General features: G+C 49.2%; 3 protein-coding genes across 9 annotated transcripts in view; 2 read left to right on the top strand and 1 right to left on the bottom strand.

Annotated features, from left to right (window-relative positions):
- The window catches only part of MARK1 (microtubule affinity regulating kinase 1), a 58,740-nt gene extending 53,756 nt beyond the window's left edge, over positions 1-4,984 (top strand). For 5 of the 7 annotated variants that reach the window (XM_054062045.1, XM_054062044.1, XM_054062046.1 and 2 more), the window contains 2 exons: positions 1,283-1,327; positions 3,419-4,984. In XM_054062045.1, coding sequence (XP_053918020.1) covers positions 1,283-1,327; positions 3,419-3,773 — 400 coding nt within the window. In that variant the 3' untranslated portion in view covers positions 3,774-4,984. The remainder of the gene's footprint in view (positions 1-1,282; positions 1,328-3,418) is intronic. The other 2 variants (XM_054062049.1, XM_054062050.1) reach the window with 1 other exon arrangement.
- A 3,937-nt stretch (positions 4,985-8,921) lies between these two features.
- LOC128851743 (uncharacterized) lies at positions 8,922-13,721 on the top strand. The gene is made up of 2 exons (XM_054062874.1): positions 8,922-8,972; positions 12,248-13,721. Exons 1-2 carry the CDS (start codon positions 8,930-8,932, stop codon positions 13,039-13,041), a joined length of 837 nt encoding a protein of 278 aa, XP_053918849.1. The 5' UTR covers positions 8,922-8,929; the 3' UTR covers positions 13,042-13,721.
- A 3,013-nt stretch (positions 13,722-16,734) lies between these two features.
- On the bottom strand, positions 16,735-25,939 carry LOC128851685 (BRD4-interacting chromatin-remodeling complex-associated protein-like). The gene is made up of 11 exons (XM_054062350.1): positions 22,817-25,939; positions 22,609-22,646; positions 21,196-21,963; positions 20,448-20,643; positions 19,877-19,957; positions 19,653-19,780; positions 19,201-19,259; positions 18,729-18,877; positions 18,271-18,365; positions 17,791-17,893; positions 16,735-17,195 (listed from the first exon to the last, which is right to left on the bottom strand). The coding sequence occupies exons 1-11, from the start codon at positions 23,022-23,024 to the stop codon at positions 16,735-16,737; spliced, it is 2,286 nt and encodes a 761-aa protein (XP_053918325.1). The 5' UTR covers positions 23,025-25,939.

The raw sequence follows: 25,939 nt of genomic DNA, 5'->3' as shown, positions 1-25,939 counted from the left end.
ATATTGTAAATCGATGTGCTTTAAAATCATCTTTACTATAGAACTTTTATACAGTTCCGTATTATTTTTTATATGCAAAAAATGTATTTTCCTGTAGTGAAGGACTTGTAGTGGATTTTTTTGCTTGTTTTGTTGCTGGGGGGGGCGGAGGTTTGTGGTGTTTCCTTGTGGGTTTTTATTTTTTGGCTATTTGAGGCTTAGTGGCTGGAGTTATATTGGTGGAGATCCAGGGGATGTTTTTGCTGTTCTTTTAGTTGGCTCCCATGACTACGTGCCTTTTAACTTCTACTGTTCAGGAAATAATGGTTTAAAGTATATTTTTATTAGAAAGTGTCATGAAAGACTTTTGACTTTATCTTTTGGCAAAGGTAAATGCCTTTTCTGGTAAGTATATAAAACATGCATAATGTAAATGTTTAATGAATAGGATATTGAGGTATTGTATCAATGATTTGTGTCAAATGATACTTCTGTGATGTTAGTTACTAAAGTATTTGTATTTTGAAGGTATTACATCAATTAGTTAATTGAAAATGGATGCTAAAATGTTTGTACAGCAGCACTAGGCATGTACCTAGGTGGCTAATGCTATAGGTATTTTTCAAATTGTTCCAGGCTTAAAAAGCATAGTACAAAACAGTTCCTTGGAAAAGTACAGTTCTAATTCAGTAAGATAAAAAAAGATATGTTAAATCTCAAGATCACCAGTAATCTTACTGATGTCCGTGCAACAGCTGATTTGCTTGAAGTTAAGCAGATATTGAAGGAAACTTTCTGAACTGGGCTCCAAACATTTGGTCTCGCAAACTCTTAGGTATGTCTTATCTTTAATTATTTCAGTGTGCTTAAGCACAGGCATGTACCTAAGTGCTTTCGGGACTGTGGTATAAAGAGCCTGGCCCAGAAGGGTGCAGAGTGAAGCCCATCTGGACCACCTTGACCAACTGCTCCTCTGCACTTGCTGGAAATGCATGTAGCCATTTCTCTGTCTGCAGTAGGTTGAGAGTGATGTGTTAATTTTACCATCAATTTAAAAAAAAAAAAAAAAAAGCATTAAACACTGTGTCAGAGCTGAAAGAAGTTAAGGTATCATAAAGGGAAATAAAAATTACAGCTGTGAAAAAATACTATTAAACATTATTAGGCTTGACATTATTATACTGATTTACCTTTATTTTTTTTGTTCAGTAGCGATTTAACATAACACTGTTCTAGATATAGGTTTTCTTAACTTTTATTTTTCACCTTTATCATTGAATCTCAACCTTAACTTTGTTTTGAGGGATCCAAGTGAAGGCGAAGCCAGTGGCAGAACTGACACCTCAAGGTGAGGAGCCACTATTAATACTTCGCTCCTAGGTCATACGCATCAAGGTTTTAAGTGATTTCTTAAAGATTTTTAATCAGGATGTAAAATAGAATAGTGCTTATGTAATCTGCATTTCAAAAATGTTTTTTATTTGGGGGGGGGGGTCTTGGTGAGGTCCTTTTCCCTCATTTTTGCTTTCTTGCGAAGTATTTAATATTAAACTTATTCCTTTGAATAAGCATATTCCTTTGAATAATAAAGCCCCCTGCAGGAGTTAACCAGTCATTGAGGCACTTAAAATCATGTTTTGGCCTATAAGTCTTTCATGATGTTTACTTCTGGTTTCAGTAGAATACTTTGTATATATGTGTTTATATGTGTATATTAAATTCTTACTGCAGTTACATACCATGTTCTTTACTAAAGCTGCTGTTTGCCAGAAGTAAACACCTTATAGTCCCTGAGAAATGAATGTCACTTTGCACTGAGAAATAAGTGATATTCATACAAAAGGGTGGCAACTGATAAATACTGAGTTTGTATGGCAACCACTATATGTGAATCTATAGATGCTTCGTTAGTAATAAAAGCATTCCTTCATATGCTCATTTTCCAGTATATCTGCTCTTTTGCCATGTTTCAGCATTTGGTTCTGCATTTTTGGTGTGCTTAGCACAGTGCATAACTCTTTATTTTTATGCTCTCTAATGAACAGGCATTGTAGTTTGCATTCTAAACTGGTCATTTACAGAAAATATCCACTTAGTTTTCAAAACAAATCATTTATTTTAAAAAAAGCACATTCTGAACAGGATACATTGTAAAATACACGATGCATTTTATCTACATTAACCCTTTTCAATTCAAAGTCTATTAGCTGTTGAATTCTTGACGTGGAAAGGGAAAAGATATTAATCCAATGCTAAAGTGAAATGATGTGTGAAGTTGCTTTCAGCTCTTGCTTTCATTCTCTAGCTTCCTCTACTTCTTGTCATCCTACAGTGTCTGTTTTGGGCTAAAAGTCATTTGAGATCTTATCCCTGCCATGCTCAGTCCTTTAATATTGAAGTGGTTCTCTGGGGATCACACTGAAAGTTAAATTAAAAGGGATTGTTTTGACTCCTCTCTGCATAGTGACATTTTACAGACTATCAGAATGAGAACAGCATCTTTCCCCAGTGACGGATGGGGAGATATTGGGCATTTCAAGTATTTGGGACTAGGACAGAAATGGTTGGCTGTGGAATTACTTTCAAGTTACTAGTGCTGTTTCTCAAAATGCTTTCTACAATGGAATAAATAAACTATTTGGAAAGGAGGCATCAAAGTAAGAACATTAATTGGAAATTACTTCCCTTGAAATTTTGTCCTAGTCATTGTATGAACTAAAATACTTGTCTGCCTGTCACTCGTCTGTGAAAAAGCTGCTGGCTGTTTACTCACCTGGTTGACAAACAAGCTGTTTACAAATTACAGCACAAAATCCCGCGTCATCATTTAAAATAAAACACGGTATTTTAAGGTCTTTTTACACAGAGAGAGGTCAAAAATACTTAATGTGGAAGTGGGAAAGGCAGAAAAGAGGGGAGGGAATTGACTGAAGACTTGTGAACTGCAGGGTGAGGGTTCTTCCTCTGCTGCTTTTACAATATGATTTATGCTTCAGGATTGTGTCCCTCAACTTCAGTTTTGTCAGTGTATGGCATGCTCCAGATCATGAAATCAGCAGAACTTCAGTCATGCTTTTACATAGATTCCTCTTTCTTTGGAGCAGTATGGAGTAACGTGTCTGCTGCAGCTACCATTGCACATGTGGTCATCAGATCGTTTCAGAGCAGGGGTTTCCAAACTTGCTTTGCTTGTGTGCCACCACTGGGACCTGCACCAGTGCCGGTAGCCCCTCCCAGTGCTGGGCCAAAGCACACATGAGTGTAGGAGATGGTGCACAATTGTTCCAACAGTATCCATTTAACTCTTGGAATTAGCTTGTATGTGACTAGTGATGTGCCAGCCACAGTTTAGAAACCCCTGTTCTAGAATAGTATTTCTCTTTTCTCTCTTGGCTATACTACTTTGATTTTTTACTGTCCTGTATGTCAATTCTTCCAGGAGTGCTTCTGGGGAGCCAAAAGACAGAGAGAAAGAGGATAGCAAAGATTCGAAGCCCCGCTCCTTGCGGTTCACATGGAGTATGAAGACTACTAGTTCTATGGACCCAAACGATATGATGAGAGAGATTCGGAAAGTGTTAGACGCTAATAACTGTGATTATGAACAGAAAGAGAGGTTTTTGCTCTTCTGTGTTCATGGTGATGCGCGACAAGATAGCCTTGTTCAGTGGGAGATGGAAGTCTGCAAACTGCCACGATTGTCACTCAATGGAGTTCGTTTCAAGAGAATATCTGGGACTTCTATTGCATTTAAGAACATTGCATCCAAGATAGCAAATGAGCTTAAGCTGTAAAGAGAACCTAAATTTTTTGGGATCAGGGAAGATTCATACATGATCTACACTTTGAATGTACTGGTTACGCCCAATGTGATTGGCCTGTGAAACTCCTCATGTAGAAATGGCCCTTATTGCAATAAGGTTATACATAGTTATTCAGAATTGTAAAGTTAAATCCAGTATGACCTATATTAAATAACTGTAGCTAAAGAGGTTATGTTCACATGTACAGGTAAGTATATAGAGCATTCTGTTCATTTTATGTTCATAGAGTTGTATAATAAAAAAGATGACTGCTTAAATTCAGATCTTGTATAGTTGTCTAGATTTCTGCACAGAAATGTATGTTTGATGCTTTCAGTTGGAAAAGTTCTTCCCTATCATTTACATTTTTGGTGGTTTTTATAAGTCTTACCTCTGTCATGCGTTTTTTAAAAAACTTGTGTCCTGAGTCAAATGCACAAAAATAGTTTTCACAACTGTAGCATGAGCATTTTTAATTATTTAAAGATTGTTCATGATCTGAACCAAAAGTCGATGAATAATGGCTTTTGTTCTACATGAGACTGTTCCTGCTTATCTTTGGCTCTTGTCCTTGTTATTGGACAGTGCTTAGTTGAAAGAGAAAAATACAAACATGTTTACAGTGTTGGCACTTACAGTTTAAAAACTTTAGTTCTGCCTTGGGCCAGCTCAGAGCTGTGGGGGAACAGAAACCAGGCGTGAGTGATGTTCTGTCTGCAAATTACAGTGCTTACTCCCATGGCCCATTAACAAATGTAGCACCAAAATGGAGAACCGTAATTATTTCATTTGAATATCATGGTATAAAATATCACTTGTTTGCTGCCTTCAGAATACTATAAATTCCATTTTATGGAAATATATTAATATTGGGACTGTTTAATAGCACAAGATAAATCTGAAGTGTTGACCAATTGTATAAGTTAATAATACCACCTCAGGAATTAGCTTGGCTTTTGGAACATGTGCCCCCAAAGAGTACATGTAATTCCACATAATATTTTACAGCTAAACATACCTTGTTTATAATGATAAATTGTTGATTTATGCTTTTGTGGTTGTACAGTTTGTTCCCATGTAACCTGTTTGTGTTTAATATTTTACCAGATTTCTTGTATTTATTCCACATCATTATGCCTGTAATGTGCAGCTTTGTAATTAGGCACTTGCCTAAGGAGAAGAAAAGAAAAAAAAAAAGAAAACCCACATTTTTTTCCTTCATAATTAATGATTATAAACTATGTAAAACCACTAGTACTGGTACATTTTAATACTTGTTATTTTGTACTGAATTAACCATAGAGGTTGGTTGTGCAATGTTATTTAATGTCGTAATTACTGTAATATCAACATATGGGCCCCATCTGCACACTCTTGTGAAGAATAGAAAGTTCATTAAGAAATTGTCACTTTAAAAAAATAAAAATTAAAAAAAAAGCTGTGGTAAACTCTGTAACCCTAAGTTAGAAGGCTGTAAGTGTAGTAAATGTGCCATTCTCTAATGGCTTCTTGACCAAGATGGACTTTACATACTGTACTGTGATGTAGCTTTCCTATGTAACAGTTATGTTCCGAAATGGACGTGTATTGTTGCCTTAGAAAAAGGGTGGTGTTTGGAAAGAAAGAACTGTAGCCCCTTTTCTTTTTTTATCTGATGTTCATTGAAACAAAATCTGATGCAAGTCATCTTGATTCACTGGTGCACTCTATTAAAACTTACTTGAACAGTTCTCATACTAAAATACTTGTTCTTTGCCCTTTATAAAAGCACAGTAATCACCGCAGGCAGCAAAATAGTCTAAAGGTGTACAGATTTAATCATGTATGTTGTGTGAATTCAGGATTAGCATTGCATTGATTCTGTGGTCCTGTGCTTTCAAGACAGTATTGGTGCTTTAGTACTTCTTGCAAATGGATGTCCAGGAGCTTTTCCAGAAATACACCAAAAATCAGCCTCAGGAGGGGTTTGCGTGTCCCCTCAACTTACCCATAAATGATGAATGTTCAGTTATCCTTGGAAATACAGCACTGGAATGTAACCTTGATATTGATCCAAGACCGGCTATGAACTGAGTCATGAAACAAAACCCTTTGCCTTTTCAGAAGGTTCAGTGGGAAAAATATAGGTCATGCTGTGAGACGCTAGATTAAGTCCTTAAGCTCGTTTCCTGCTTTCTAGGCCATGTTTTCACTCGGCTAACTTTGCCCTAGATTGTCACTGGTTTTCAGCGTTTCATGTAACCTGAGATCTATTCATGTTCCACAAAACACAGACAGCATTTCAAAAGGACAAAGGTTACAAATTTTAGTTCAACTCTCCCATTGAACACGGCACCCCGAAGTGCCCAGGTAAGGTTTCTGTAACTGGACAATTTGCCAGTGGTGTCCAGTTGCCTCGATTCCCAAACCCTGCTCACTTCCTTTCTCTGTTTGCCTTGTTGGAAGTGGAGCAGTAAACCACCTTACGTTCGCCGTAGCAGATACACCATGTGCTTCAGCAAGGGCACAATCTTGGTGTGAAAGGCATAACTGCACCCAGCCACCTCATTTGGCTTTCCCAATCTCCTGCACCTGGCAGGAAAAAGATGGGAAGATCTAAGAAAGTGTCTTTTTCAGCACTGTTAGTTTTATGGGCAGGCAGAGCGTGCTTAGTATGGAAATCAGTGAGGGGTTGCTCACAGTTCCCTACACGGTTGCTTTGTTATGTGGGTGTTGCATGTGAGATTGCTCCTTGGCTAAGGGTAGGATAAGAACACTTGGATCTGAAATGCAGCTTGACTTACATGTGGGAGGAGACCAGCGTGTCATTTGATCAGCACGGCTTTAACTTGAGAAATCCAAAAGACGGTTAAATGCTGTGTCATGTTCTGCAGTTCCAGGAAGGCACAAGGATACCTCGAATCTTCAGAAGGCTTACAGCTTCAGTGGTAATTACTTAGGAGCATTTCCAGTAGGTTTGGGGAGGGTACACAGGCTGCTGCGTGGTTCTGCTCTTCTCAGTTGGGAGTGAGTTCGTTTCATTTTTCTTCTGCAGGCTCCAAGCCAGGTGGAGGGGCTGGAGGCTGCGGGACATCAGCCTGCTTTGACCAGCCATCAGACCCAGGCTCGTGGGGAGGGAGCGAGGGCATCTCACTGAGCCACCCATGCCAGATGGGGGCTGCACACCTGACAGAAGCCAGCACCCCAGCTGCTCCTGAACCATTGTCCTCACCCAAGCTTCAGAGGTGGGTGGTTGTCAGCCTCCTGCATTCGGGCAAAAACTTTGCCTTTAAATGGAGGCTTCAGTACTCTCCCCTTGGCCTGGGGTAGCAGAGCCAAGCCCTCTACACTGGAAACACTTTTCACGGGAGGTTTTAGGTAGGAAAACCTTTAATATAAGGGTCACCAAGAAGTTTTGAACAGTAAGGCTGTGATGCCGAGGAAGGAGCTGTTTCAGTGTTTCACTGAGGGTCCTGGCACGGGTGCTGAAGCAGCCCGGGTGCAGTGAGGGGCACTGTGTTCTCTGTCCCACCCTTAGCGACAGAGTGGGCTTCCCCTCGCCTACGTTGACAGGAGGCGAGTCCACACTTCCCCCAGCAGCTCTCCGTGTCCCCAGTAAAGAACAGCCATGCTGAGGCTGGTGCCCTGTGCTGCTGCCCCGCCAGCCCAATACAAGAAGTAGTGACTATTAGAAGTCGAATATTAAGTAGAATTAAGTTTCATCTAAGTGACTGTATTTTGTTGAAAGTTACACAGATTCAGTCCATGCAGTTCCAACCCCCTGCCATGGGCAGGGACACCTCCCACCAGACCAGGCTGCTCAAGGCCCCATCCAGGCCCTGAACATTTAGAGGGATGAGGCATCCACAGCTTCCCTGGGCAATCTGTGCCAGTGCCTTACCACCCCCATCGTGAAGAATTTCTTCCTAATGTCTACTCTAAATCTTCCTGCTCCAATTTCAAGCCATTCCTCCTCATCCTATCACTCCATGCCCTTGTAAAAAGTCCCTCCCCAGCTTTCCTGTAGCCCCTTCAGGTGCTGGAAGGTCGCTATAAGGTCTTCCTGGAGCCTTCTCCAGGCTGAACAAGCCCAACTCTCAGCCTGCCCTCGTATGGGAGGTGTTCCAGCCCTCCGATCGTCTTCATAGCCCTCTTCTAGACCTGTTTCAACAGTTCCACATCCTTCTTACATTGGGGATATGTCCCCACTGTTATGCTGGGGAATGTCCCACATATTTTTTCTTTCAATTTTTTTTTTTTTTCCCAGTTACTGTTCATTCTCCGGAGCTGATAATGCCTTGTGTGCAGTGTGATCTGTTCTGAGCAGGTGTCTCTGCTGCTGCGATCACCTCTGTTTGCAGCCTTTCCCCACCTCAAAGGCAAGGGCAGGCAGAGCTGGAGCCAAAGCTCCAAAGTAGCAAGAGCTTTTGCTGTTGTGAAGTTCCTAATAACATTAAAATGAGCCTATAATAAACAGGCTATTCAGCATTTTTGGCTGGGGGTGGTGGTGGTGGAGTTTCAAATGTATTGGTAGCTGAATTTTGGACAAATATTTAAGTTACAAGGTGGAATGTCTTCATTCTTTGGAGGAGCCATCTTGTCTGTGGTGTGGGTGCTGTATACCTTACTTTGCTGACTTTATTCTACAACAGATATTTTATACTCTTGGAATTTTAGTATCCAGTGTGTTTACAACATTATCACCTGCAAAGAATGAACAGTGTCTGGATAAACACTGTCTAGAAGGAAACCTGCTGTCAGAGGAACTTTCTTACTTTACAAGAACACAATTACTTAGATGAAACTTTACTGTAGCTTAAATCAAAATATTCCATTTTTTGTAACAGCAACTAGTTCTTTTATAAGTATGGCACTAATTACATTTATAAATCGCAGCCAGCCCGCCTATCTCTCTATTTCAGGAGCACAAATAAGGCAAAGAAATGTAATTGCAAGAGCTCTAACGGAGAAAGAACCCTCCGAACAACCCCTCCCTGTACGAATAACCATTCCTAAGGCTCGAACGGGGCCCCGCGACGCTCCCTCAGCCCCGGGGCAGGGGCGGCGGTGCGCATGCGCGGCAGCCCCTCCAGGCAATGCCGCTGACTCGCGGAGGGAGCCGTGGTGCTTCCGCGCGACAGCGTGGTGCTGCCCCGGGACAGCGCGGGATGCGGTGGGAGAGTGAGCACCGACAGCGGGGCGGGCCGGCAGGTGTGTGCGTGTGCGGGGGACCGGGACTGGGCTAGGGCTGGGGATGGAGCTAGAGGGGAAGAATATAAAGCTGGAGACGGGAGAGTGATGGCTCGGGGAGCTCTGGGCTGGGGGAGCTGAGGCTGAGAGTGAGGCTGTTTTGGGCAGGGGCAGCTCTGGGCTGGTTCCAGCCCTGCCCGCCCTTGCATTAAGGACAGGGAAACACTGCAAACTGCCCGCCCTTGCATTAAGGACAGGGAAACACTGCAAACGGAGGGGATTCCAGAAGAGACACCTGTTCAGCACAGATCTCACTGCCTGTGAGTTGTTATCACCTGCAGAGAACGAACAGTGTCTGGAGACACACTGTTTAAAACAAACCCTGCTGTCAGCGGGATTAGGAGTCACTCAGCCCTCTCCGCAGTAGGAATAATTTCAGTACTCACACTATGTGCAATATCTGTGATCTTAGGGGATAAATTCTTTTTAAAAAAAGCCAAGAAAACCCATCAAGACTGTGATGTCTCCCGCTATTTTGTTGAGCAGGTAGGAAACAAAAACCTTAATGCAATGACAAAACTGTTTGGATAGCAGTCATACGTTTTTAATGGGTAATCCCTTCAATAAAACATTCTGACAAAAACCATGAAACTCTCACAAATTTATACATCATTCAAAAGTATTTGATTATTTATTTCTCTCTCAACAATTAGGGCATCGTATTCAATGAAAGCATCTAATTTTAACCCACCCAATGTAGGCATGCTGATTTACGCTTTGACAAAGAATTATGACTTATAATTAATAGTTTTACTTCGGTTGGACAGTTACAAAAGTGAAGATGAATTATATAAAATACACAGAAGTACTATACTTGTTCAGAAGTGACAATAACTTACTACAATGCCTTATTTTTATAAGAAATACAGTCATTCTAACCCTGCTCCAATGCCATGGATTCTTCCCTCCAAGATCCCAGGGATGTCTCCCTAACATTTCATGTTGCCTTCCTGATCCAGGGCCCCAGTCGTGGGTTCGGATCCCGGTTCCTTGTTGTCTCCCTGAGCCCCAAGGCCCGCTCCTGGGTCAGGATCATGATCCCTGGTCACCATAAACCAGATGCTACCCTCATCGATTAAAGTAAAGTTGTTTAAATTCAAACTCTCCATCTAAAATACACAAAACTCCAAACTAAAACAATAGTGCTAAGCTAAGAATTTTTAGCTGATTTTTAGGCAGCTTCTGCTCAAACAATTTCTATATATTTGCTTCTATTCCAATATTTCCTCTGGGAAGTTACAGAGCGCCCTTTTCCCTTCAGGGCACTTTGGTCAGCTCAGGTCCTCAAAAGGACTTCATTCCTGCTGACCAACAAACTCCACGGTGCAGGGGGAGATACAGAATCTCCCTGTGCATCGCTGGGTGCCTTGGGCAGCGGTGCTCAGACACAGGGCGAGCAGAGGGTGCCTGAGCTCCTTAGGGGAACAGGAGAGGAAGAGGCATCGATTTCGCCCGCGCTTGGATCTTCCAGGAGATCTTCACGCACAAACTTTCTTCCACGACTGAATGGCCGAGGCTGACTTTCCTTCTGTTAAACAAAAGAAAGAGAAATAACAGAGACAGAGAGCGCCCGTGGCTTCACCAAGGGCTCTCAGCAGCGATGTGCGAGGCCTGGTGAGGAACACGGGAGAGCAGGGTGGGTTTCACCTGACTGCACATGGATGTCTCTAACATGGACACCCACGCCCGAGCCAGCCCCGCTCCCGTTTTGGGGCAACAGAGAGTCAGTCAGCAGAACCAGCGAGTTCCAGCTCCGTTGACCCGATCCTGCAGGAAAGGCTCAGAGCTTGGGTCAGGCAGAGCGCCCTGCAGTCACTGGTTTTATTCCTTCTGCCTCTTCTAAAGCAAAGCGGGGCCCGGTCCCCTTGTGCAGGGCAGACGACTGCAGCTCCATGGCAGCTGCACAGCTGAGGCCAGCTGAACCACAGCCCATCTCTGCTCCGTCCCATTTGGCCCGGCCCCCAGAATTTACCTCTCTCTCCCCTCTGAAAGGGCTCCTGTCACCCCAGACAGGACAGTCACCTCTGAGAGCTGCTGCACTCCCTAGGAGCAAGGGCACCGGTCACTGGACGAGGGACAGGGAACCCGTGAGGGGTGTGGGGAGACGGGCAGGTTCTATCTCACCTCTCTTGGATCCCAGCCACAGCAGGATTCACACCGGCACGAGGAGTTCCACCAGGAGCTGCTGCCTGTGCTGAGCCCGGTGCCCAACTGCCACCGGGACCCCAACACTGCAAAGCCCGAGGGGCAGGGCCATGCAAATGAGGGACCCCCAACAGCCACTGCCCCCTGCCCCACCACAGCCCCAGTACCTCTCTCCCACCCTCATCTCCTTTGCCTTTGTTTCTCCCTTCCCTGCTGTAGCTTTTAAACCCATTGGCCAATGCGAATGAAGATTGGCCCAAAAATTACATTTGCTGCTGGTTTTGGTGCATTTTGGATTCAGCCCCAGAGCTGGGGAGCCTGTGTATCCCCTCACAAGCCACAGTCTCATTGCACCCTGCGGCTTTTGTATGTGGTGCAGCAAGAGGCTTCGGCCTTTGAAGGACCAGTGGGATTTGGGGTGTTTTTATGGATAAAGTGAAGCAGTGGGAAGAGGAAGAACCCCAAGGATATGCTGCTAAGGCAGAGGAGTAAATTCACACTGGTTTGGGAATGAGGGAAGATTTGCTTTCCTCTGAGTACAAAACCAGGCACTTTTCAGCCCGAGTTTTGCTGAAAGTGGCAATATGTTTTGCCCAAATATCCAAATAGTTTTCTGCTGAAATATTTTGAGAGTGGATATTTTTTAATTGAAAAAGCGGGATTTTTTCATGTGGAATGGATATTTTGTTGTGATGACTTTGATGTGAAATTAACCACCCTTAATTGCCATTAAACTTACTATAAAGACCCAGCTTGCTGGTAGCAGGTGACTGGGTCCTGAACCAGCCAGTTTTGGAGTTTAGGTGTCAGGGGGATGTGGGAGAGCCCCGCCTTCCACAACATGGACCTGACCTCCATGAGTCTCCAAGGTGTTACCACAAGAGAGCTGTTAAAGAATGATAAGGAAATACTTGTCCTTTCCTCCTGTGGGCCCAGGCCCTGCCCCACAGCCGTCTGTAGTAGTACCTGGAAACTGCACTTACTGCTCATAGCTTTGGCACACTCCTAATTTTCCCTGAAGGAAGGCACGGCTCGGAGCCTCTTCCACCCTTCGTTTTCCTTTGGGAGCACACACGCTCCTCTCTTTGCAGGCACGGGTTGGGCTGTGAACCACCTTCTTCTGCACAGTGCCGGTGGCCACCGATGCCAGATGTTTGGTGTGCCACATCACCTGCTTCACCAAAGCAGCCTTCGCCTCCCTCATCTGCATCATCTTCACCTACACGGCTCTAGAGGAGCGGAGTCACCTGCAAGAGACCGACCCTGTGCACACGTACAGCAAGCTCGTCTTCCTCACCATCTGCTAGCATTTCTTTTCCTCCTCAAACACTGCTGCCCCTCGGCAGAAGCTCAGGGCCGCACCTCCATTGCTTTTCCCTTCCCCCTGTCTTGGGGCTTTAAGTGTGATGCGCAAACCCATCCCAGCAACAAATCCCCGTCTTTCCGGGAGAGCGATGAGATCAACGCGTCCGATATCGCCTGCGAAAACCTTATGGTGACCGCGAGCCCCCTCAGCTCTCCGAGTGCTTCCAGCACCCTCGGTCCGGCACGAGCCGCCCGCTCACGAGGCGCCCTCCAGGCGGAGCTCCAGGGCGCCAGCTCGGAAGAAAGCGTGTCCTCGAGCCCGGGCACGGCTTCCCGGCTGCGGGATGGCGAGCGGTGTTCGTTCCTCTCCCTGGATGCACGGAGACCCCCGTCCCGAGCATCTCCTGGACTGGCGGGGACAGGCAGCAAAGCCACCCAGCTCCACAGCCCCCGACGGGAGGCTGGAGCGGAGCCCATCCGTGCGGTCTGCAGGAGGGCTCCGCGCCTATGGAACCGTTATCCGGAAACACCGGGCTGTAAAAAATATCGGCATCAGCTGTTTTGTGGAGGGCCCACGTGAACGGCAAAGAGAAGGGAGAAAAGCAAGAGTACGCGAGACAAAAGAACCGGGTCAAAGCCTGCCAGAAGGAGAGTCGGTGTTAGAGCTCAGAGACTTTATGGCTCCAAATGCATTAGGAAGTCCTAATCCGTGCAAGCGAGCCCCTCTGCCGCCAGGGTGCGTGTCCTGTCCCGGTGCCCCCGAGCAGTGGGGACAGCAGCTCCGGAGCCTCCCCGGTACAGAGAAGGAGCCAAAGCCCCGCCGGCAGCCGAGCCCGCGCCGCGGGACGATCGCCTGATGAAAGCCGCCTTTCTGCCAGCGGAGCCAACGGCCGGGCAGGCTCCGGAAGGTTCCTGTTCCCGTGCCGGGACCCTCGTCCCTTCTCCCAACGAGCAGCAGCCCCTCCGTGCCGGGCGGCAGCGCCTCTGGGGCTGCCGCCACGCCTCGTCTTTGTCCGGCTGCGACCGGCCACGCGCAGCGCCGGGAGCCGCGACCCCTCGGCCTGAGCCCCGGCCCTCGGCCTTAACGTTGTCCCCTCGGCCTCAGCCCCGGCCCAGGACTTTGTGCCTGCTGGCAGCCCGGACTGTGGGCACAGAGTGGAACCCCGAGCAGGGCTGGCTCTGAGCACACGGTGACACCAGTGCAAAGCGAGGGGGGAGCCGACAGAGCTCCGAGAAACCACAATCCCTGGCAGATGGATGCCAGTGGGGGGAGACTGGGCTGGGGCAGCTTTGGGTTGGGGGAGCGGAGGCTCGGGAGGGGGAGCTTGGGGCCGGAGGAATAGAGGCCAGGGCAGAGGGAGCTCGGGGCGTGCTGCCGATAGTCGGACCTCTCTTCTCGGTCTCTGCTCTCCATCGCCTCCCGGGTTCGTGCAGACCACCCAGCCTCTGTTTGGGCGCTGCTCTAACCCCGAGCTCCTCCTCTGAGTGCCCTAACTTTCTCGCTTTCTCTCTTGGAGTGCTCTCTCTCACTCCGACCTCCTCCTCTGAGCGATCCTCCTAACTGCTCTGCCATGCCAGGCTTTATACACCTTTATCACCTCGTTAGCAGCTCTCTCAGTGATTAGCCACTTCTCAGGATCCCACAGCTGCTGCAATTAAGCTCGACTGAGTTGCTCTACAATTCTCTCTTGTTTACAACATTTGCATTTCCCTACAGGGGCAGAGAGAGCTTTGGGTAGGGGGAGAGTAGGGTTCAGGCTGCTTTTGGGCAGGGGTAACTTTGGGCTGGTTGGGGTTGGCTCAGTTGGGGCTGGCTCCAGCCCTGCCTGCCCTTGCATTAGAGACAGGGAAACACTGCAAACGGAGGGGATTCCAGAAGAAGAGACACGTGTTCAGCACAGATCACACTGCCCACGAGATGTTATCATCTGCGGAGAACGAACAGTGTCTGGAGACACACTGTTTAAAACAAACCCTGCTGTAAGAGGGACTAGGAGTCACTCAGCCCTTTCCGCAGTAGGAATAATTTCCAGACTCCAGAGAATAATTTGATGGCTGCAGACGCAGCGCTGAGATTTTCAGTGTTTTTTTTCCCCTGGAGTTGATTATCACGGGACTGATTCGATCTCCTTTTGTCACCTTGTGCCAAGCACAAAGCCTTCAAAAATAGTTACCTTCTCTCGCTGGTTCAGGGGCAGGTCTGAGTGCCGTCCAGCTAAGGGTGCTCCTAAAGAAAGATACAAAAAAGAAAGATACCCACCAGAAGGGTTGAGAGTCCGTTGTGCTAATCTTGGTTACAAATGAAGAAAAGTGAGGGTGCAGACAAAGATAGGCCCTTTCCTGTAAAGAATTAAGACTTTGTATCAGCCATGGTTCCAATGAGATTAAAAAGTAAATTCTAAAGAGGTGGGGTTTTTTTCCTTCATTACCAAACTCAGAATCCACTGCTGTCAGTTCTCAGTTGAATTCTGGCTGCATGGGAAGTCCCCAAGTGTTGGACTTTGGTACTAGGACAGTGTCTCCGTAACTGGAAACTGTCAAGGCAGACTGCCCTTCTCCTGACCCAATCCAGATGCATCTTCTGTGCATCAGGAACCGGACAAATTCTGAGCCGGTACAGGTGGAGAGTGCTTCATAGGGAAATCACACAAGAAAGGAGGTGGAGCAGACCTCGATGTTGGCTAAGCGTGTTAAGGAACAACAGCCTCATTATTTCACTTCAGTTAAGTTCATAAACATGCCGTTGGCTTTTGGATTGCTTGGCCCTGCTAAGATTCTGAAAAAGCAAAAAAAAAAGAAAAACAAACTCATCAAAACTGTGATGTCTCCCACTATTTTATTGAGAAGGTAGGAAAAAAAAAAGATTAATGCACTGACACAACGATTTGGACAGCAATCGTATTTTTTAAATGGGTAAATCCTTCAATCAAACAGTCTGACAAAAAACATACAACCATCATGAATTTTGTGTGATGTACGAAGTATTTGGTTATTTCTTTCTCAACAGTTAGGACATTACATTCAATGAAGGCATCTAATTTTAACCCACCCAATGTAGGCATGCTGATTTATGCTTTGACAAAGAATTATGAATTATAATTATTAGTTTTACCTTTAAATAATTCATCTTCACTTTTGGAACTGTCTAACCGAGGTAAAATACACAGAAGTTCTATACTCAATCAGAAGCGAATATATCTTAACCTACTACACTGCCTTATTTTTTAAAGAAATACAGTCATTCTAACCCTGCCCCAATGCCATAGATACTTTCTCTGTGATTCCAGGGGTTCCTCCCAAAAATGCCGTGTTGCCTCCCTGGCCGTCGGCCCCAGTCGCAGGTTCGGATCCCGCTTCCTCGTTGTGTCCCTGAGCCCCCAGGCCCGCTCCTGGGTCAGGATCCTGGTCCCTGGCCACTCCCAAAGCGGTGTTGTGCACCACTTGCCATAGCCCAGCCCTCTGCTTGATCTTCAGCTTGAGGCTGATCTGACTGGGTGCTCCGCAGGCTTGGCTGGGGGATTTGTTCCCGGAGGGCAAGGTGTCCGCGTCTTCGTCCAGCAAAGGGGAAGTCTTGGTGCAGGTGACGGAGGGGGAGCTCCCACTGGGCTTGATCTCCAGCTTGGGGGAGGGAGTAGGAGGCACTGCCTGCTCGGAGTCACTCAGCCCTCTCCCCAGGTAGGAATTAACTTCCATACTCACACGGCATACAATATCTATGATCTTAGGGGCTAAATTCTTTAAAAAAAAAATAGAACAAGAAAACCCATCAAGGCTGTGATGTCTCCCGCTATTTTGTTGAGCAGGTAGGAAAAAAAACCTTAATGCAATGACAAAACTGTCTGGATAGCAGTCATACGTTTTTAATGGGTAATCCCTTCAATAAAACATTCTGACAAAAAAACATTATACAACATATATATATATAATATATAAACAACTTTATCCAATCATTCAAAAGTATTTGATTATTTATTTCTCTCTCAACAGTTAGGGCATCGTATTCAATGAAAGCATCTAATTTTAACCCACCCAATGTAGGCATGCTGATTTATGCTTTGACAAAGAATTATGACTTTTAATTATTAGTTTTACTTTGGTTGGACAGTTACAAAAGTGAAGATGAATTATATAAAAGTAAAATACACAGAAGTACTGTACTTGTTCAGAAGTGACGATAACTTACTACAATGTCTTATTTTTAAAAGAACTACAGTCATTCTAACCCTGCTCCAATGCCATGGATTCTTCCCTCCAAGATCCCAGGGATGTCTCCCTAACATTTCCTGTTGCCTTCCTGATCCAGGGCCCCAGTCGTGGGTTCGGATCCCGGTTCCTTGTTGTGTCCCTGAGCCCCCAGGCCCGCTCCTGGATCAGGATCACGATCCCTGGTCACCTTTGAAGCGGTGTTGTGCACCGCTTGCCATAGCCCAGCCCTCTGCTTGATCTTCAGCTTGAGGCCGATCTGACTGGGTGCTCCGCAGGCTTGGCTGGGGGATTTGTTCCCGGAGGGCAAGGTGTCCGCGTCTTCGTCCAGCAAAGGGGGAGTCTTGGTGCAGGTGACGGAGGGGGAGCTCCCACTGGGCTTGATCTCCAGCTTGGGGGAGGGAGTGGGAGGCACTGCCTGCGCTGGGGGCACCTTCAGGCTGTCGGGAGCTGGTGCCGCACTGGAGCTGGAGGCCAGGGATGCCAAGGAGGAGAGGCTGTGCGATGGGGAGAGCACTGAGACATCTTCCTCTGCAAGGGAAACGTCAAGGCAGGTGTCAGCGCCAGCAGAGAACGCTGCCCGCTCATTGGATTAGTCTTTTAAATAGAAGAAATCTTTATTATTATAATTTTATCAGAAAATATCTATCATGCTGATGTGCCTGCTTCACTGGGGTGTGTTTTTTCCCCCTCTTTCCACTCTCTGCCCCTCTTCCCAGTGGAAGTTTCCACTTCTCACAGTGTTCGTCCTGAATGATCCTGCTTGGGCAAAAGAGGCAGCAAGTGAGCTCAAAGCCTTCCTAAAGAACCTCTGGAGCAGCCAAGAATAAACAGGGATTTGCCGGCAGCCTGAGTGCTGCATGCGCTTTGCATTCAATAAGACCTTGGCCACTGAGATCTTTAATGCAGAGGAGTGGGAAGAGCACAGGCTGCTGCAGGTAATGCTCCCTGTGGTTTCTCCCAGCTTTTCCACTGGATCCGCCACAGAACAGGTTGACAGCATCCCAGCTGAAGCATCCCAGGGAAGGGAGAGCTCACGCTCAGACTCTGAGGAGGTGGAAAACCTGAAACCCCAAGCGCAGGGTAGTAAAAAGCAGAGAAACAAAGGCAATAGCCACTCTCCCACCTGATTTCTCCTTGACCGACTGCTTGTCGAGCGCTAGCCTGATCCTTTCCTCCTGAACAAACATGCGGTGGATCATCACCATCTCCGCAGAAGGACTGACTCTCTGCTGGCGAGGAACGGAGCGGAGGAGGGAGAGGAGAAAAGGACAGGGAGGAAGAGCAGCTGCGGTTACACATCGCCACCATGACACGCTGGAGTTCCTTCTTCTCCCAGATTATTCCCATCCCTGTTCACAAGGAGCTGCCTTTTGCCAAATTCAAGACAATAGAAACACCGAGGGCTTGCGGAGACCAGTCGGAGCCAACGGCAGGGAGAGGAAAGCTTCCCAGTTCGTGCAGAAAGCCCAGGGCTGAGTCCCCACTGGCTCCTCTGTGGCTGTAGCCCACCCAGGCAACAGGGAAACTCCACCCAGGAAAGCGGGCGGTCTTGGACAAATGCCTGCGCTTCCAACCCCTGGGGAAAGCAGGACGCTGGGCTCACCTGGGATTCCTCCAGGAGCAGCAGGCGGTACTTGTTCAGCATGGCTTGGGAGCGCTTTAGCAGCTGGGCAGACACCACCTCAAACTCCTCGTCCACTGCCAGCAAGAGGGGAAAAGAAAGTTTGGGTCACAAGGAGAGTGTCGATTCTTTTAGTTGGACTCACCCTGGGAAGAACCTGAAAAAAGGGGCTGAGGGTGATTTCATTGCTGTGATCATTAGGAATACGCCAAGGTCTGTTGTAAGGATTTCTCCAAACATACAGACAGGGCAGCAATGCTTTAACTCAGCTGGAAAAGTCCAAATACACGGCCTTGGGGAGGTGTGTTTTTCTGGAGTGAAGGCAGGGACAGCTGCTCCTTTGATTTTAGCGCTAATCATCCCACTTTGCTTAAAGCTCGGTCCCCTCTCCTCATGTTTCCACAGCCCCGGAGCCGTGCGCCATTCCCGGGAGGTCGTACCCTTCCTGCACTCTTCGTCGGAGGGCAGCGTTCCCTGATAGATGTGGTAGGGCAGGAGCCGCTGCACGGCGTCGTCCAAGGAGCGGAATGGGGTCCGGTAGTCAGGGTGCAGCACCATGGCTTGGTGTTTGTGCAGCTGCTCCAGGAAACTGGAGGGGAGGAGAAGAGGGAGAACTGATGGGCGAGGGCTGCTGAGACAAAAACCTTGTCATTTCCAGCGTGAACGGCATCACGTGGATGAAGGGTCAGGGAGGAATCCTGCAGGAAATCTCATCCTGGATGTTTAGGACCCTGTGTTGTGCCCCAGGTTAAATGGCTTCATGGCCGCAGGCAGAGCAGCAGCGACCTGGGAACCCCCAAACGGGCACTGCCCTGGCACCGATTCAGCCCAATCCACAACAGGAACGCAGGGAGCCACAACAACAGGGCGTTCTCTGATGGGTTTGAACTTCTCGCCCACCGAGGCACTCACCAGGCTTCCTTGCCGGGCTGCAGTGTCGAGGCTTTCTTTGGATGGAGTTCGCTGTCGTACTGGGGGAGAAGAAAGCACAGGGGTGAGAGGGAACGGTGCTGGGTTTAACCTTATTTCTCTATGTGCCAACGCTGACCGTCACCAGTCAAACCATGTTGTCCCCACTCTTCCTGGGAAAGGCTCTACCCAGGCTCTTGCGTTAAACCTCCCCGATTTCAAGAAAGAGGAGGAACAAAGCAGCCTCCCGTCCAAAAATGTTTCATTCGCATTGTTGGGAATGGTTAAGTTTGTATCACCTTTAGAGGTTCACAGCACTTGAAAGTAGGAAAAAAATGTTCATGGACATGAATTCTTCCCCTTGGAGAAAGTGGAGGGGAACGCAGAGAGATTTGTTCCTGCTGCCGGTGGGAAACTTTGGAGTAAAAAGGAACCACTGAGAGAAGGTTCCTCACCTGAACTGGCTGCTGTCTGGCATGAGCTGTCCCTGACCTCCCCTGGGCTGCAGTCCCCTTCCCAGGAGAGACCAGCGTGGAAGTGCTGGGGAAGGCTCTGCTGTCCCCAGGAACTGAGGTGGAAATGCCTGCCAGAGAGAAAGCGGATGGGTTTGTGGTTAAGTAACGCTGTTCTGGATTCCCCCAGGACGTTTCAGTGCAAAGCAGAGAGTTACCAAAAGCACCTGGGCGTGACCGAGCAGCACGTTTGGATGGCCCTGGTCCTGGCTCCCTGCGCTGACAGGTGGCATCCCACCGCCTTTTTCCTGCACACAAAGCACGGCTTCAGCACCTGAGGTCTCCCAAAGCCTGGGAATAAAGGGGATCCCCCGAAAGGGGGCCTGTGGGCACTGGGGAGAGTGTGAGAATAAGGGGCTTACTGCATCGATGCTGCCTGGGAGGTCATTGGAGTGTGTGGGAATAAGGGGGGCTCCCCCAAAGGGGTGTGGTGGGGCATTGAGGGGAGGGTGGGAATAGGGGAGGGAGCCTTAATAAAGGCCTGAGGGGTACCGAGGAGAATAACAGGGAGACCCAAAAATGTGACTGGTGGGGACATTAGGGGAAGTGTGGGAATAACGTGGGTACATCCGAGAAAGTAGCCTGGGGGACATTGGGGGAGTAAGGGAATGGGGAGAGCAGCACAGCTGGTGCCTGGGGAGGTCAATGGGGGCAGTGGGGAAAGAGGGAAAACTCCCCCCAAATCCCTTTCCTGTGTATTTCCCTGACTGTGCTGGAGCCAGAGCCACTGGGACCAACCTGCAGAGGAGGGTGGGAGGGCAGCAGTGGGCGCGTGGCTCTGCATGGGGGTCCCTGATGTTGCCGTGGCCGCCACCGCCTGTCCCTGCCTGCTGACCATCCCGGAGGAGACCGTGGCACTGCATGTGCCGAGCGCGGAGGGGGCCTGGCTGGTGGGGGGCTGCTGCTTCTGCTGCAGGAGAATCCCTCGAGGAACCTGCACGGGATCACGCACAACACCGCAAGGTGAAAACGTGCCCCAAACCCGTTGCTTTTTGACACCGTTGGTTCAGCACGGAAGCAGGAGGAGGGAAGGGGCTAATGGTGTTCCTGGCCCCTCATCTCCCTCTCATGGCTGGGAGATGATGCGGGAGAGGGAAAGAGGCACCTGCAGAGCTCCATTGGGATCTCAACCACAGGAAAGAACCCTGTGTGCTTCAAGAAAGCAAAGCGGGTTCTTAAAGACGTCTTGCCTAGAGCTAACACACAGTTAAATGAAAACAAGTTCAGCTTCATCCCCTGCTCCTCTTCCTCCCCCTAAATGAAAATAAATTAAGAGCTGCAGTTTAGTGTTAGAGTCTGTTTCTTCCAGCCCCTCCCTCAGGGAGGGAGAGAGCAGTCAGGAGAGGTTGATCAGGGCCATCTGGTTGGGCAGCATCACCCCTTGCATCCCCGTCTGGCCCATCGGAGCGGCCACGGAGGCTTGGCTCTGCGTGGTCAAACTGCCCCCCAGCAAAACAGGCACCTGGAAAATAGCGGGGTGACCCACCTGGCTGGGCTGGAGCTGCATGGGAGCCCATAGGATGTGAGCGGTGCCAGGGGTGCTCTGCGATGGGAGCAGGTGGCACAGGTTCAGCTGCCCGGCGACGTGCTGGCTGGAGAGGATGTGGGCTGGCAAGACTTGGTAGATGCTCAGCCGTGCGCCCGGCCCTTGGCTGGTTGTGGTGTGGGCTTGTCCGCTGGGGCGGGAGGTGCTCGGGATCTGCCTCCCCATGTTGGTCTGCAGGGCCGAGAGCTGCTGGGGGATCTGCACAGCGCAGGCACCCGCCAGCTGCCCGGGGAGCAGGATCTGCTTCTGGCCCTGCAGCATGGCCTGCGCGACGTGCTGCGTGGCGCTGCTGCTGCTGCTGCCCTGGCTCAGCAGGTGGACACTCCTGGGCTTGCTGGGGGCTCGCTGCTGTGGTGGCAGTGGCTGCTTGAAGGTGTCGCTTGGAAGCCCTTGGGGGAAGCCCAACAGCACCACGTTCTGCCCGGGTTTGCTGGTCAGGGCAGAGAGGTTCTGCTGGACCTTCTGCTGCTGCAGGGCGGCTTTGTTCTGCGTGGTCACAGCAGTGTTGGAACCAAAGGGCTTTGTGGTGACCTGGTGCACGGGCTGCTGGAGGATGTTGCAGGGCTGCTGCGAGTTCTTCAGGTTCACTCCGCTGCTGGATGGTGAGCCCAGGTCTTCATCTTCTAAAAGGCGAGGGTCCACGTTGGTGGTGGGCCGACTCGGCTCTGTGCTCAGAGGTTTTCCCGAGGACTCCTCCAGTGCATGCAGCTGGGAGATTATCAGAGGGAAGAAGAAAGAAGGCATTGAACTCAGGCATGAGGGAATTGGGCTTCAAGTCAACTGCTCAACAGCTATTCTGAGCTGCCTCAGAGAGGAGCGGGCCCTTGGGCAGTCCGCACCTGAGTTCACAAGAGGGGAAAGCACCTTGGCATCCCTGGGAGAGCCTAAATGAACACAGGCCACTCTTTGGCAGCAGCTGAGGTAGACGTCAAACAAGGAGGGTGGAGTGAGGGAGGGGGCTGGGGACAGAGCTAGTTGAAATCATCCCAAGATGGATTAAGAGCTTTGGGGTTTTTGTGCTAACCCATGTCAATGTCACCAAGCGTAGTAGTTCAGGATGCATCCCTTGCCTCCTCAGTCTTTAAGGTGAAGGGGCTGTAGGGATGGGAAGTGAAAATTTCTGGAAACAAGGCTAAAACCTCCACGGAAACCCAACCCATTCCCTGCAGGAGCTGAGTTCACTCGCTCAGGTGCTGCAGCGAGGACGTAGGAAGGGCATCCCTGGGCCAGAACCAGGACAGTGAGGGAAAAGCAGCATGCGGCCTGACCTTGGACCCCACCAAACCAGATGAAAAACACGCCCACAAAACCAGAAAAAAAAAAAAAAAAAAAAAAAAAAAAGCCGCAGCTTACATCTAGCAGGCATCGGCCGTCTTCATCATCCGTGCCAACTGCAAAGAGCGGAGAGAGACCACGTTAACATCAGGAGAGCCAGTGTGCTGCTCCTCGCTCCCTCCATCCCAAACACCATGCTTTGCTTTTCCTCCCAAGTCCCACTGATGATGATGATGACAATGTCCTCAGAGGGGCGTCAACCCACAGCCCTTGGCCTTTTACTTGCCTTTTTCTCCTTTGGCCCTTGCTAACTTCTTCTTTGGCTCCTCCATTTGCGCTGGGATGTCTGGGCGCTGGCTGCAGCCGGAGAGACGTCTGCACAGAAGGGGACACACGTCTTGAGAGCAATGCCCAACCCCTCTTTTTTTTTTGGCCACTTTAAATTTACAGGGACTTGTAGATTTGAGTTCAAAATTACAAAGACCTGTCAACATAAAACCCTCTTTGGAGCTGCTACTTTGCTTCTTCTCACTCTAAAGAACTTCCTGGCTCTTGGAACGCGTTTCCCCCACAGACTAAAGTAAAGTTGTTTAAATTCAAACTCTCCATCTAAAATACACAAAACTCCAAACTAAAACAATAGTGCTAAGCTAAGAATTTTTAGCTGATTTTTAGGCAGCTTCTGCTCAAACGATTTCTATATATTTGCTTCTATTCCAATATTTCCTCTGGGAAGTTACAGAGCGCCCTTTTCCCTTCAGGGCACTTCGGTCAGCTCAGGTCCTCAAAGGACTTCATTCCTGCTGACCAACAAACTCCACGGTGCAGGGGGAGATACAGAATCTCCCTGTGCATCGCTGGGTGCCTTGGGCAGCGGTGCTCAGACACAGGGCGAGCAGAGGGTGCCTGAGCTCCTTAGGGGAACAGGAGAGGAAGAGGCATCGATTTCGCCCGCGCTTGGATCTTCCAGGAGATCTTCACGCACAAACTTTCTTCCACGACTGAATGGCCGAGGCTGACTTTCCTTCTGTTAAACAAAAGAAAGAGAAATAACAGAGACAGAGAGCGCCCGTGGCTTCACCAAGGGCTCTCAGCAGCGATGTGCGAGGCCTGGTGAGGAACACGGGAGAGCAGGGTGGGTTTCACCTGACTGCACATGGATGTCTCTAACATGGACACCCACGCCCGAGCCAGCCCCGCTCCCGTTTTGGGGCAACAGAGAGTCAGTCAGCAGAACCAGCGAGTTCCAGCTCCGTTGACCCGATCCTGCAGGAAAGGCTCAGAGCTTGGGTCAGGCAGAGCGCCCTGCAGTCACTGGTTTTATTCCTTCTGCCTCTTCTAAAGCAAAGCGGGGCCCGGTCCCCTTGTGCAGGGCAGACGACTGCAGCTCCATGGCAGCTGCACAGCTGAGGCCAGCTGAACCACAGCCCATCTCTGCTCCGTCCCATTTGGCCCGGCCCCCAGAATTTACCTCTCTCTCCCCTCTGAAAGGGCTCCTGTCACCCCAGACAGGACAGAGTCACCTCCGAGAGCTGCTGCACTCCCTAGGAGCAAGGGCACCGGTCACTGGACGAGGGACAGGGAACCCGTGAGGGGTGTGGGGAGACGGGCAGGTTCTATCTCACCTCTCTTGGATCCCAGCCACGGCAGGATTCACGCCGGCGCGAGGAGTTCCACCAGGAGCTGCTGCCTGTGCTGAGCCCGGTGCCCAACTGCCACCGGGACCCCAACACTGCAAAGCCCGAGGGGCGGGGCCATGCAAATGAGGGACCCTCAACAGCCACTGCCCCCCACCCCAGCCCTCCCAGTTCTCCCAGCACCCTTGGTCCAGCACATGCCGCCTGCTCACAAGATGCCCTCCACGGGGAGTTCCAGGGCACTAGCTCGGAGGAGAGCGTGGCCTCCAGTCCCGGCATGGCATCCCAGATCCGGGAGGGCGAGCGGTGCCCCTTCCTCTCCCTGGATGCACACCCTGGGCCTCCGGGGCATGGAGACCTCATCCAGCTAAATTAGGAAGTCCGTCTAGGAGGAAGGGAGAAGAGCAAAATTAATGTGGTACAGGCACTGAGTGTCAGGTGCCTTGGATGCCACGGTCAGGATGATTTCAGCCCCGGCTGTCAGGATTGGGACAAGAAGTGAGGCATCCCCACTGCGGGCTCACAGCTGGGAAAGTTGACACCTGCTCGAACCCCTCCTCCCTTTGGATGGCCAAGGTCTGAAGTGTTCAAAACCAGATTGGAAAGCTTTGCAGTAGCCCAAGGAGTTGAGTGCTCTGGATCTCCTCTTTGCCAGGTGTCGAGCTGCTTAAAATCCCAACGCTGAAGTCAAACCCATCCTCATCAGGTTCCCGTTACTCAGGGAAGCCGGGCTTTTCCTTTGCTGCTCTGCATCTCCAAGACCGTTTCTGTTTTAGACTTATCAGTAACCACGGCCACACCAAGCGATGGCTTATTATCAATGCAAGTAGTTTGGGGAGGCACAGAAGAAACAAAGAAAGCCATGGGCGAGAGGCTCCGTCCCTGGTTATAAACTTACTGCCCTGGGTCCACCTTCACATCATCCCTTTGCTCTGCACCCAGCTCTGGAAACTACAGCTCCAGCTCGTTCCCTGATTTCCGTGTTCTCCTGCACACGATGCCAGCACAGAGTGAACTGCCTGAATGTTCCAGGAATGGAAGCACCAGTCTCCCCACATTCCCCACCCCTGGAAGGCGAGGACTGATGGCAGGGCGGGAGCACGGGGTACTCTGATGGACTCCTGCACCGGGCACTGGGTTTGATGTTCTTTGAGCTTCCCTGCCCTTGAGTTTTAGAACGCAAGCGCCCTTTATCAGGGCTGGGCAACACGAGGAGCGATCTCCATCCAGCGTGTGCCGGGAGACAGAGCTGGGGACAGAATGGATTTCTCACTTCCAGGCATGGGATAAACATTCCCAGAAATCTTGGGCATATTCTATTACTTTCCAAGGTCTAATTTTAACGTTATTTTAAACTTGACAACAATCAAAACTCCTGCTCAGTCGGGGCTGGCTCCGGCCCTGCCCACCCTTGTATTCGAGACAGGGAGACACCGCAAACGGAGGGGATTCCAGAAGAAGAGACACCCGTTCAGCACAGATCTCACTGCCTGCGAGATGTTATCATCTGCAGAGAACCAACAGTGTCTGGAGAAACACCGTCTGAAAGAAACCCTGCTGTCAGCGGGGCATTCTGTCTAACTTACAAAGAATACGATTACTTAAATGAAACTTCCGTGCAGCTTCAATCAGAATATTCCGGTTTTTGGAACAGTAACTACTTCTTTCATCAGTATGGTACCAACTAAAGTTATAACTGGCAGGCAGGCAGCCAGCCTCTCTCTATTTTGGGTGCGTACATCAGGCAACTAAATGGACTTGCCAGAGCTCTA

The sequence above is a fragment of the Cuculus canorus genome, chromosome 3 (genome assembly GCF_017976375.1).
Source record: "Cuculus canorus isolate bCucCan1 chromosome 3, bCucCan1.pri, whole genome shotgun sequence".
Lineage (NCBI taxonomy): Eukaryota > Metazoa > Chordata > Aves > Cuculiformes > Cuculidae > Cuculus > Cuculus canorus.
This window is presented reverse-complemented; position numbering and strand designations above follow the sequence as displayed.

Bases quoted from the DNA above. Each gene is read 5' to 3' on its own strand.
- LOC128851743 (XM_054062874.1), top strand. From the start codon at position 8,930: ATGCGGTGGGAGAGTGAGCACCGACAGCGGGGCGGGCCGGCAG. The intron at 8,973-12,247 runs GTGTGTGCGTGT...CTCTCTTTGCAG, and splicing joins ACAGCGGGGCGGGCCGGCAG to GCACGGGTTGGGCTGTGAAC.
- LOC128851685 (XM_054062350.1), bottom strand. From the start codon at position 23,024: ATGTTGACAGGTCTTTGTAATTTTGAACTCAAATCTACAAGTCCCTGT. The intron at 19,260-19,652 runs GTGAGGAACCTT...CTTCTCCCCCAG, and splicing joins CCAGACAGCAGCCAGTTCAG to TACGACAGCGAACTCCATCC. The intron at 17,196-17,790 runs GTGGGAGAGTGG...TTTCCCTTGCAG, and splicing joins GTCGGTCAAGGAGAAATCAG to AGGAAGATGTCTCAGTGCTC.